General features: G+C 38.9%; 2 protein-coding genes across 3 annotated transcripts in view; both read left to right on the forward strand.

Moving 5' to 3' along the window:
• rras2 (RAS related 2) overlaps positions 1-7,559 on the forward strand; it is a 41,341-nt gene extending 33,782 nt beyond the window's left edge. The window contains exons 4-6 of the mRNA XM_037759327.1: positions 810-918; positions 3,432-3,550; positions 5,568-7,559. Coding sequence (XP_037615255.1) covers positions 810-918; positions 3,432-3,550; positions 5,568-5,655 — 316 coding nt within the window. The 3' untranslated portion in view covers positions 5,656-7,559. The remainder of the gene's footprint in view (positions 1-809; positions 919-3,431; positions 3,551-5,567) is intronic.
• Positions 7,560-12,272: 4,713 nt separating this feature from the next.
• The window catches only part of tub (TUB bipartite transcription factor), a 60,379-nt gene continuing 59,495 nt past the window's right edge, over positions 12,273-13,156 (forward strand). The window contains exon 1 of one of the 2 annotated variants that reach the window (XM_037759278.1): positions 12,273-12,698. In XM_037759278.1, the coding sequence (XP_037615206.1) occupies positions 12,643-12,698 (56 nt within the window). In that variant the 5' untranslated portion in view covers positions 12,273-12,642. The remainder of the gene's footprint in view (positions 12,699-13,156) is intronic. The other variant, XM_037759285.1, reaches the window with a different exon arrangement.

The following is a 13,156-nucleotide window of genomic DNA, read 5'->3' on the forward strand; positions in this document are numbered from 1 at the left end:
AAATACGTTTTGTTGCCGGCCCCGTCCACAGCAGTACATTGTTTTGCTTCCATGCGCTAACTCCCGTCTGTTTCTCCAAACTGGGGGCGTGCCAACCGTCATCTACTGTAGGTAATACACCGACTATGGATTAGTACCTCATACAACCCCATTTCAAAACACCCAAACTATTCCTTTAAGTCACCCTTTAAATATCTTTCACATTACACTATATAGTATTCTTCTTGGTGTCAGTCTGATCCTCCCTGTCTTTGTGTCGCTGCCCAGCAGTGCAGTGAGCTGCATTCCCCTGCCCCCACCCACAGCCCCCACCCAATGTTTATGTTGTAAACAGTCTTTCCTTCCTCCATTTATATTAGTCAAGTCTTTCCAGATTTACTATGTGCTCACCAAGCTGTCTGCGGGCTCGTGGCTGGAATGCCGTTCTGGGTTTGTGGTTGCTTTCTGCCTCCTTTTTCCCCCCAGATTGACATTTTTATTTGCTCATGGCCTTTATGTTATAGTGGGACAAACGGTCAGGTCAGTGCACAGAGCAGAACCTCAGACAAACACATTTTATGCTCCTGTAACAGTGCGGTTGGATTTTTTTTTCCCTTTGCTGACACATTCAACCCTTCAGTGTGATCCACAGTAGCAGCGGTGACCCCAGCTTCTGGGTGATGGGTGTGTTTATGTGCATGGGTGGGTCATTTAGCTACATTGCGATGTCGGGCGCGTGTGCATTTTTAGATGAATGTATGCATTTAAAAACATTATATGACCTGTTTGTGCAGAAAACACCACATAACACCATGTGATGTGTTTTACAGCTTTGAAGAAATCTACAAATTCCAAAGACAAATCCTCCGAGTGAAAGACAGAGATGAATTCCCCATGATCCTTGTAGGAAACAAAGCAGATCTGGAACTACAGAGACAAGTAAGTCCAACAGATTGCAGAGATCTGAACCCACTGACTGACAAACACACACCCTGTTTGATCATCTGAAGAGATGATATCAACCAGTCAGGAGGATTCACATTTGCATATTTGAAAGTGGAAGCGAGCGGTGCAGCTGCAGCTACAGCAGGATGTGAGTGAAAGACTAAGAGAGAAGCTGTAGAAATGGTGGTGTCAGGAGGGGAGGATGGATGGAGAGAAAAGGGAGTGTGATGAAATGATGAATTTTCTGGCTGTTGGCATGCAGTCGCTCGTCACTTCCTGCAGTGAATCCACACCACCCCCTTATGGTGAAAATGAGCCTTACAGCCACATACAGCTAATTACTACCAATGGGTTTTATTCACTGAAATCAGCATTTCAAGCCTCGTAAAATTAGCTTGTGTTGATACTTATGATCTATATGAGACATGCAGATAATTGTGATACCACATGACCTAATTAGCTTAATAGTAGCTCTGTAATAAAAGCCTAACCATAACACATAATAACACTTTAAGTGTAAATAATGGTATATTTACCATTTCAACTTTATGCTATTTGACAAACACATTTGTACACCGTCCCCTATATCAATATTTTCCACCGAACATGGCAGAACAATCCGTAAACCAAAAGGTGGTCAGTATTTCATATTTTCTCATTTAAAAAACAGCTAAAATATCACTTATTCAAACTGACCTTTGTGTCACCTTACACTGCCTAATATTGTAAATTTGTTTTTTTAACAGCTGTTTTATTACTTGTTTTTATTGTTTTTCACTGTTTTATTGTTTTAATTAATTTGTATTCTTGTTATACAAAATAAACTACTACTTATTGTTATTATTATTATTATTATTATTAGTAGTAGTAGTAGTAATATTTATTTATTTTATTATTATTATTTGTTTTAGTATAGTCTAGCTTTGGATCTAATTACTTTTTGCTTTATTCAGGTTCAGATTACATTCACAGCTGTTTCAAAAAGAGGTTGTCCCAGATGCATACACACTAATTTAAGTGTCCCCTTGAGAAATTACAAAATGAAATACAATTTTGAAACGGGCATACAAAATGTGCTTAATTTCTGGTGTTGCAGGACAATATTGTCCCACAGTGCACTACGTAATGAGAAGGATTGTGGTATTGAAAAAATAATGGTGGATAATATTATGAAGGCTCAGAAGAAAGCCTGGTCAGGTCGGAAATTAAAGTGTAAGATACATATTTGATACTTTCATGTTTGAGTTTATTTTTAGCTGAAAAAAGGAGTTGAATTGTAAAATAACAAAGTTCTTCTTTCAGTGTTATTAAGGGTCACTTTCACTTGGATGTGAAACTGTGAACATGTGTGGTATGCAGTACAAACTGACTTCTACATACTAAGTCATATGCACTAATGGTATGTAGCACTCACTGAGTACTACAGCAGTATTACAGAAGATACTACAGCTTTGTGACCTGCACAAAGTATTTGCTTGGTTTTGGTCCGTTAATCTTTGTTCCTACGGCGATTATTAGTTAACACAATAATATAAACAATTCATAACTAGAAGAGTACAAACTAGGGATGCACGATATAGATTTTTTTTCTGACAATACCAATAATTACCTGCTTCTCATGGCTGATACCAAATAGATAACCGATAATTTCACATTTTTGTATTTTAAAAATAAATTCATAACCATAATCTAACTAACATCACTGTTGTTACAACAACAAAAACAAAGAACAGTTCTGACTCTTCAACTATTCATATATTTGTTTTAGTAAAGTGCATCAAAAAACGGATTGCAATTGTGTTGTCTTCCTCTGAAACTGTGAAAAACATCCACACTGATGACAACATGTGTGGCGCTAGTCAGCGTGCTCTTCACCTACTGTAGATAGCACTTAAGTCAATGAAAGCAATTTCACTTCGTATTATCAGCCAATAATTTTTCGGCTATAATTTTATTATTGGAATAAGACATAATATTTCCCATAATCGGACGATATTTATCTGGCCCAATATATATATCATGCATCCCTAGTACAAACAAAGTACAACAAAAGGGGTCATTAGGTCATGACGATTCTGAATTTTGTAATTGTGCATCTATAGACTATCGAGCATTAAGCCATCATTAAGCCAACGCTGAAAAAAGAATAATCTACACACATCTGAAAATGAAATTTTATCGATGAGCTGAGATTAAAATCCAGTAGGAGCCACAGTTCCAGCAGCTGTTATCTTTGTTTCTTTGTATGGTCACATAAGTTGCAATAGAAAGCCTTAGATGATAGGACTTTTCACACTTGGCTCACACTGTAACATTGCAGTCCCATTTGACATTAATATGACATTTGTTGCCACTTTACTTCACTGCGTCGTCTCTACCCGTCAGAAGATTACAGGTAGAGATGTAAACACGTGTTTTGTGTTGACAGATTGTGTGAAATGCTTTTGATCTCAGTTTACATCCAACATTCAGCCAGTCATTTTTTCTCTTCTTGCTTTCTGCCTCAGGTAACCCAGGAAGAGGGCCAGCAGCTGGCCAGACAACTGAAGGTCACATATATGGAGGCTTCAGCCAAAATCCGTATGAACGTTGACCAGGCTTTCCACGAGCTGGTTAGAGTAATCAGGTAGGCAACTTCTACATGTTGTCCTCATGTGGGTCTTTCAGTGACTCAAAGGTGTAACAGTGTCTATAAAGATGAACATTCAGGCACTCCTGTAATAACTGTTAATAATGCAGAATGCAGTGAAGGTTATTTACATTAAATATTCATGACTCAGGGTGTCCTGGTGGCAACCTGATGGGATTAGGGATTAAGTGGATGACCATGAATCACAACACTCCTGGTTCACGTCCGACCAGGGACCTTTGTTGCATTTCTCCTCCCTCTTTCACCATCATTTCTCTACTGCCAGCAAGCCAATAAAAGACATGGAATCCACCCAAAAAAATTGATGTGATAAAATATTATTTAGGAAAAATCATGACTAAATAAGCAAGAATCAAACTTAAAAACTCAGCTGATCTGCCTCTACAAGACTGTGGCTGCATCCAAAATCACATACTATGCACTACATACTTAACATGTGTACTATCGTTCAACATACTTTTGTGAATAAACAGTAGTATGTACTGTATATTTTTGGATGCACTAAGCAGTATTATATGTCGTCATTTCCTGAGAGCCTCCTTGCCAGTTGGAGACGTGTAACCATGGTAACCCGTGCCAACCTCATGTGACCGGAGTGATGATTTGTGAGAATTAAAAAGTTTGAACTAATTTAAAACATATATTACACCTGAAGTGAAATCTTATACTTACAGTTAAATTGAAGTGTTATTGATGTTACAGAGCTGTCCATCAACGTCTGTTATGAAAGTTGTCGTCACTACCGCATTGCATTGTGGGATATTTATGCCGCCGTAGTGTCCAGTGTTTGCATACTGTAATATTTTACCGGAAATGGTATGCAATTTGCGTATTATTGGTTGAAAACTCTGTTTCTGTTATTTCTGTTTTTAAACCTCTGAGACCCGCAGGATCGCCGGCGATCCCGACCGGATTTACAGTCTGTCAGCAGGCTCAGTTTTATTGCTAGAGTGAAGGTACTGGTATCATATGAAACTAAAAAACCGAGGAATCCATTGGTACCAACCAGGTCATACTAGCTTCTGGCTTTCCTAGCTACATTGACAATAAGAAGAACAGAAGTGCTCGCCATCCAATCGCCAAAAAATGCGATTCTTGCAGAAATCTACAAATGTCAAAAGTTTTTGATATCAAATCACAGCATGGCTTTTTCTATGGTGTTCCTCAAGGTCTTGGTGTCTTAATGTGGTATTTTGGAGGGATTATTTATGATTTTTTATCAAATCTCGAGTAGTAAAAAATGGTTAAATTTAGCACAAAATCAAATAAATGGCATCAACCCAAAAATTGCTGCAACAACTTTATGAGACATAATAGAGCATTGGAATGACCATCTTCTAATATAATGTTCTCAGCTATTATACACATTCACAATTTAATTTAATGAATGAATTAATGAATACATTTTTTTTTTAAACAGATATTTATTGATTTTATACATTTAACACATTGTACATACAACACAGAACTTTCCCCCAAATTTAACATATGGCAGTGTATAAAACAATAATAATATAAAAAATATTATTAAAATTATTATAAACAATCTGAATTGAAAGTAAATAGCTAAACATGAAGTTTAAAGGGTATATATTTGTAATGAAAATAAAATAAAGTAAATAAATACATTTAAAAAATATATATAAATAAATAAAAAGTTAAATTGAGAATATGATCACAAACATAACAAAGTACAGCACAATAGATTAGACAGTTTTACTTTAACTTCACACTTCTAGTGCATTGAATTAATTAATTCCTGTTTATTTCTGATTTATGACTAGAACAACTTGACACACAGTGCTGCACCTCAAATTAATCTTCAGCTTTCAGATGATGTACACCGCTTCTATGTGACATCTACTGTTGACCTGCTATCTCCCCCTAAAGATCCCCTGTACACCCCTAAAAAAGACAAAAACGGGTCTGAGAAAAAGTGAGATCACAGAAGTATCAGTGTGTCATGATAGTTTTGCTCTCTCCCAACTCCCAGGAAATTCCAAGAACAGGAATGCCCCCCGTCGCCAGAGCCTACGAGAAAAGAGAAGGACAAGAGCGGCTGCCATTGTGTGATCGTCTGAGTCGGCCTTAATCACTGTAACTCATGCAGCTATACCCCCCCACCCACTCTGCCTAACATCACATCCTCAGTGGATGACTGACCGCTGCCTTCTCCACGTGCATGACTTCAGACAGCCTTTTCTGAGATACTCTGACCAGGAGCTGCTGTCCCCGGGACATCACTATGGACAACTGACAATGCCAAATTTTAACACCACTCTACCTTCAGCCGTAATCTAAGTCACACGAGAGAGTCCCAACACTAAACATTGCCTTCTGAATCAGCCTGACAAATTAATGTTTTGTACTCTGAAGGACTTCTCTTGCCTTGTAGTGACATTTGTACTTGCTACCGAGATTGAATGAAAACTATATATATATATATAAATATATATATATATCTCCAGAATGTTTCTTTAGTTTCCGGTGTCTGACCAGAGCAGAGAGATTATGAAGCTTTGTGTATGTCGTGCCATATCCACCTTTACTCCCATGTGCTAATCTGCTACTGTACATATGTGACATTTGTTGTGATTTTCAAAGTGTACTTCTAATGATCTATTAAATCACCACAGTACAGTGTGTGAGGTTGAGTTTGGTTTTACATATATGAAAGTGAATATATAAGTATGTATATAAATATAAAGCCTAGCGAGCCCTTAAAGCTACAATGATAGAACTTTCTGGCATCCTGCAGTGGATTCTTCTTCTTCTACTACTTCTTCTTCTTCGTCTGTGGTTTCTGCTTTCATCTCAATTGCCAAATATGGAGTGTCTACTGTATTTGATTTTTTTTTTTTAAAGTCTTATAGATTGAAGCATTTTTATCCGACGCCATCTCCTCATTGTACCGAAAGTAGCAAATTTGTCTGAATTTCTTCCCTCGAAGGTGGCGGTTCAGTCAAAATTGGACATTGTTTCAGATTTCTAAGAAGCAGTAGATGATTTTATTGGTAGCACATTGTGTATCTTTGACGACTAACATGATTTCAGATCAAAACACTGTACGCTCTTTATTCAACTTTTGACAGTAATCAAATCCATTTTGTTGCAAATCAAGAGGCTTTCAGTTCAGATCATTCCAATGTAATGCATCTTTTCTGTCAAACATTTAGATCAAATACCTGTTATATCATTCCAATAACACAGTGGCAATGTATTTGTTTTGTGTCTTTCAATTATTGTTACATTACTTTCCCCCCCTCGATGATCTGTCGCTTGGAAAACCAGGACAAGTGGAAGAAGCATCATCGTAAAACAGCCAATGGGACATGAACTCAGCGGACCTGACGCCTGTGGAGCTATCATCACCACCACACTGTTCTGCCTTCCCGTTCCACTCCTGTACTTCTGTTCGGGCTTATAAATGAAGTACCGCAGTTTGTTTTTCATGTCATCATCTTGTAATATAAAACAACAAGAAAATCAGATGATGGAAGTAATGGACTTGATTAAATGTTTCTACTCTACTTTTATACATTATTTTCTTATCAAACTAGTTGACAAGTATTTTTATATGTTTATAAGTGAATACACGTTCACAGCATGGCTGTGTATATATGTAAAGAGGGATATTTAATTCTCTTATTTGAAACTGAAGATGACTGTTGGCCCAAATTTACTAAATTGGATTCTTTACCCAGATGTGACCGAGAATGTTATTTCTTGCTTAGTGATGGAGAATATATTTATGTTTGAGGCGAGGTGGGAGAGGGTCTTAGAAATGATTCTGGTCTTTACATATAGGAGCTTAAAACCACATGAATCTATTATTATAATCACTGAGATTTGAAACACCTACTTCCCAGCTTATTGCAAATCCTAGTGTGCATCCAAATCATACTGTTTTTTGTTTTCTTCCATATCAGTGTCTTTTGCCCTGTGTCTAGCTTTTGGTGCTAAAATAAAATCTGTCATTGAGCCAGATGGGGTAGAGGATCTTTCTTTTAGACTCAAAAAGATAGCACAGATACAGAGCCTTGTGTCAGTGAGACCATTATTATTCACAGCATGACTCTAACTGGTGTTGCAGTAGCATCAATATCTTTACAGTCCCGTTGGTACAATCCCTTTTAGTCCAGATCTACATTGATCTACTTTCATAAACTGCATGTTTCTATCTGTTTTCTTTTTTCTTTTGGGACCACATTTATTGGAATCCCTGAATTCTCAACAGACTTTTAGCCTATTGTTGAATTGTGCTGCCACAGCATCTGTCGACTGTATGGGAGAAATATACATTGTGGGAGGCAATATAATAGTACATTTTCTGCTGTTAATTCTGTTCATCTAGGCCAGACCCTCAAACTACGTGCTGCTTCTTCCAAATTAGAGCCATTAAGAGCAAAAGTAGACAATATGAAACTATATATGTGGTCTGATTATAGACACATAGATGCATACACATATTTGACCACAAGGGGCTTGTTTTGACTAAGGAATTGTTATTAAATGCTTAAACCACTGGGGGTTAAAATATAAAACACATAACATGGAGACATGTATATGTGGGCGATAAACTAAAAGACAAACATGCAACACGAGAGTTTCAGTAAGGTGATGAGCCATCATGAGCAGTTTCAATGCTCCTTGGCATAGCTTCTATAAGTCAAGTCAGTTTTATTTGTATAGCCCAATATCACAAATCTTCACAATCTGTAAATCTTTACCATCCTTACAGGATACGTCACTCACTGTCCTTTGCAGTACGACCCTCTCATCGGATAAGGAAAAACTCCCCCCAAAAAAAACTTTTAACAGGGAAAATATGGAAGAAACCTCAGGAAGAGCAACAGAGGAGGGATCAGAGGACAGACAGATGTGTTTACAGAGTAACAACATAATGAAAATACAACATAGAGAATCCATATGACAAAAAATGTATACATATAATGTGAACATATGTGAAGAGATGGATCCAGGAGATGTCAAGCAGCTTCCAGGCGTCGCCAAACAGATCCAGCCAGAGCAACACAACCTCCTCTCCACGCCAAACAGATAGAGCAAGAGCAACACGACCTCCTCTCCACGCCAAACAGATAGAGCCAGAGCAACACGACCTCCTCTCCACGCCAAACAGATACAGCCAGAGCAACACAACCTCCTCTCCACGTCAAACACATCCAGCCAGAGCAACACAACCTCCTCTCCACGCCAAACAGATAGAGCCAGAGCAACACAACCTCCTCTCCACGCCAAACAGATCCAGCCAGAGCAACACGACCTCCTCTCCACGCCAAACAGATAGAGCCAGAGCAACACGACCTCCTCTCCACGCCAAACAGATAGAGCCAGAGCAACAAAACCTCCTCTCCACGCCAAACAGATCCAGCCAGAGCAACACGACCTCCTCTCCACGCCAAACAGATAGAGCCAGAGCAACACGACCTCCTCTCCACGCCAAACAGATAGAGCCAGAGCAACAAAACCTCCTCTCCACGGCAAACAGATCCAGCCAGAGCAACACAACCTCCTCTCCATGCCAACCAGATAGAGCCAGAGCAACACGACCTCCTCTCCACCATGTAACCTAGAGAGAGGACAAGATTTTTGTTTTTAGTTCACAGTTGCTTTGATAATGTAAACGTATGTTTCCCATGCCAATAAGCCCCTTGAATGAATTGGATTGATAGAGAGGCTAAATCTCCTGAAGTCTCTGCTGAGGGAATGAACACCATTCTTCCAAAAGATACTCCCTCATTGTGTGTTTTGATGATGGTGCTGGGGAGGTGCATAAGATCCACAGCATAAGATTAACATAGTTTTCATCCCAATCAAACCATTAGTAGTAAATCTAAAGAACTCACTCCGATGGTTCAGTAAACACATTACATACTGTAGGGCATCATTTCTCTAAAGTAATATCGCAGTTATCCCTCACAATGTGTGTCATTTCTACAGTAATCCTCTCATTCCTCTCCAGAGCTGCTGTGAATCATTTGTGATTGGCTTTAGAAAGTGCTTTAGAGAGAGGACCGTGTGCATTTGCACCTTTTGCACAATTAAATATTGCCTGTAATTATACTGCACTAATACTGACAGTAATTGGTTTGCTCATTGGTCTCATGTCCTGAGAGTACGTAGCATCCTAGCTAGCATTTGCATGTGCAAAGAGAGAATCTAAATGAAAGATTAAATATTAAAGAGCCATTAAAGTCACAATTCAGCTGCATGTGTTACCTGCTATAGTGATTTTGGTCTTGTATAGTAAATCATAGTGATGTGATATTTACTCCTTTGAAAAAAATAACATGGAAGGAGAACATTTTGTAGTGTAATTAAGCTATCCTCCAGCAGAACATGATAGGCTATAGATGAGAGGATATGGGGTAAGTATAGAAAGCCTGAAGGACCTCCACAGCTCTTTGTTGGCTTAATGAGAGATATTAGATAGCAGATTCACAGAGTATTGAAACGGCAGCTCAAGAGGATTTCCTGCATGGCCTTTGCCCTCATTTCCACCTTTTCTTCTCCGTATTGGTTCACCTAATGATAGGTTGTTCTAAGGCGCCTCCATGTTTGCGCGAAATCACAGATGGGCTGACATCCAATTAGTGATCTTAGAGAAGCAGGAGCATCAACCTGCATGCAATAAGCCAGTGGAGAAGAGTTTATTTTCACAATTAAATTCACTATAGAAGTGAGCCCAATGTGAGTGAGGGTCATAAGAGTGACTATTCTGATAATAGGTTTCACATCCACCATGGTTATCTCCTCAACTGTAGTTGACAACTATAAAATTCTGGTTTTAATAACCTAACAACCAAAATCTTTTCAGATGGAAATCCCTGAAGCCAAATCTTATCAAATGGGGGTCTTTGACCTAATGTACTGTATATCATTTTAGGGGTCCACGACATGAAAAAGGTTGAGAACCACTGCAATATAAGCATTGAGCTGTGTGTGAGCCTGATCCTGTGAAAAATTGGGCCTCTTCCAATTTGCATTAAACCTGCATTAGGCAGAATCTTTTTGGCATCATTGGGCAAAAGTTCCATAATAACCTTTCAGCATATTGTAATTCAAGTGTTCTGAGAGATAACTACACTTCTGCACCTCCTCATGGCTCTGTTTTCAGGCTTTAAAAAAATCGGTTGGCTGTTCATTCAACGGAGGCAGCTGTGAATCACTCGCAAACTCCAATCAAATGGTCAAACTAGGCAGCGCTGATCAAATACGAATCAATATTTTGTTACTGTAATGCCTATTTCTCACCTCATATGTGTTCAGAAACATCTTGTAGTGACTGTTTAGCTGTAAAATGAGAAAGTTTGCTCCGGCTGGTGGGCGGTGCTTAGTATTTCCTCAAATGATCTCAACATGGCTGCCGGGTCACAAACTTTCTAATTTTACAGCTAAACAATACACTGCAAGATGTTTCTGAAAAATTCTGAGGCAATAAATAGGCATTACAGTAACAGAATATTGATTCATATTTGATCAGCGCTGCCTAGTTTGATCGTTTGATCGGAGTTTGATTGACAGCTGATTAAGTTTAGTTTATTGATCACATACACATTGACGTGGCAGTGAGAGTCTTTGTTCCTGTTTGTTACTCTCTCATCCCTGTATAATAGACAATCGATCAATCAATCAATTGAATGAATAACAATAATGAGGTAAAATGTAATCATCATTATAAACATTATAAATATAGCAGCAACAATAGCAAATTGTTCCATAAAATATGAGGTAGGGAATACATACACAACTATAAAATAAATATAAATGTGTATGTATTCCCTACTTGATTGAGAGCTGCTCAGAGACGGCAGGCTCCAGCTCGGCTCTGATTGGTTGTTTTCCTCCGGTCTGTGAAATCTTACAGATGCCATTAGGAGCACCGGAGGACACAGAGGCACATGATTTCTTTCAGATGACCTGTCTCATGCACTACTGTCAGGATATAGTGACCGTTTTATAAAAATAACTTTTTTTTAATCATATTCTCCAATTCTATACCCACTGCTGCTTTAAAGGTCCCATATTATAAAAAAGTGAGATTTTCATGTTTTTTTTATTATAAAGCAGGTTTAAGTCCTATATAAATACTGTGAAAGTATCGAAACACTCAATCCACAGGGAAATACACACAGCCCGTATTGAGAAACTCTGCGTTCAGGATTTCTGCCCATTTGTGATGTCACAAATATACAATATTTAGACCCTTTACACAATTTTAAACTTAAACATTCTAAATGTGTCCCCGTTTATTTCCTGGTTGCAGTGTATGTGAATGTCATCAGCTGACAGGAAGTACACATGGACCCAAGCTGTTGCCTAGCAATGCAATTCTGTTACAATTCCGTCAAAATGCGCTAAAACGGAGCGTTTAAAACAGAGGGTTAATACAGGCATATTCAGGCAGACAGTATGAGGAAAATAAATGTTTTTTGTAACATTACAGCATGTAAACATGTTCTAGTAGAAACACAAAATACAAGTATGAACCTGAAAATGAGCACCATATGGGACCTTTAAGAGATGCCAACAATCAAACTAAAGAAATCACAGTTTCCTCCATTGATAGGACCTGTTTACTGAAGTCTGTGGCTATCGACACGCAGCACACAGTCAGTCAGTCAGTAGGGCTCATAATCAATCAATCAATCAGTGGGAGTCCGCGTGAAGGAAATAAACCAGCATCGGAGCGTGTACCTCGAGCTGACAGCTCGCGCTCCCCTCTCTGTGGTGGTATAGCCCATCCATCCATACAAACATCCATACATACAGAGAGGAGAGGAGAGGAGAGGAGAGGCTCTGCACACAGCCTCCTCTCTTTGCTCATTCACTCTAACGGAGACTCCTTTAGTCCGTGTTTGGCTCGGTTCAGTGAGGACGGAGAGAGAGAGAGAGAGAGAGACAGAGACAGAGACAGAGAGAGAGAGAGAGAGAGAGAGAGAGAGAGAGAGAGAGACAGAGACAGAGAGAGAGAGAGAGGAGCCGGTCTACGCGTCCATTTGTCCATCCGTCTCACCGTCCAGTCCAGTACCAGTCCAGCCGGAGACATGGATGGAGTCAGCAGCAACAGGAGCATGTCTTACAGTAGGTGGAGTTATGACAGGTAAGCGAGCTTTATCCCCCATCATCATAATATAATAATAATAATAGAATGACAAGTGGACGTTTCACATCTTGTTTGTGTTGTCATGCTACATGTAGGCCGATATTGAACCCTCCTCATGCGCAATTAGTTGACAGGTGCGACGGATTTTGGAATGAGAGCTGCTGATGTGAGTGTATATCAAGTATTATAGCCTATAATAATAAACACCATACTGGGGCTTCTGGCAGGATGCTCGCTTCACTACCTTTATGTCCAGTGGATTCACAAAATGTACTACCATCACCATATCTATCTATCTATCTATCTATCTATCTATCTATTTATCTATACGTCTGTCTATCTAAAAGTTCTATGTGCTTGAGTGACAATGTTCATTATAGACTAGACATTATCAGCCCAGTGGTAGAATATCTGTGTGTGTATACAAGCTGAAGTGCTTCACCATCACAGAGAGA

The sequence above is a fragment of the Sebastes umbrosus genome, chromosome 2 (genome assembly GCF_015220745.1).
Source record: "Sebastes umbrosus isolate fSebUmb1 chromosome 2, fSebUmb1.pri, whole genome shotgun sequence".
NCBI classification, from domain to species: Eukaryota; Metazoa; Chordata; class Actinopteri; order Perciformes; family Sebastidae; genus Sebastes; species Sebastes umbrosus.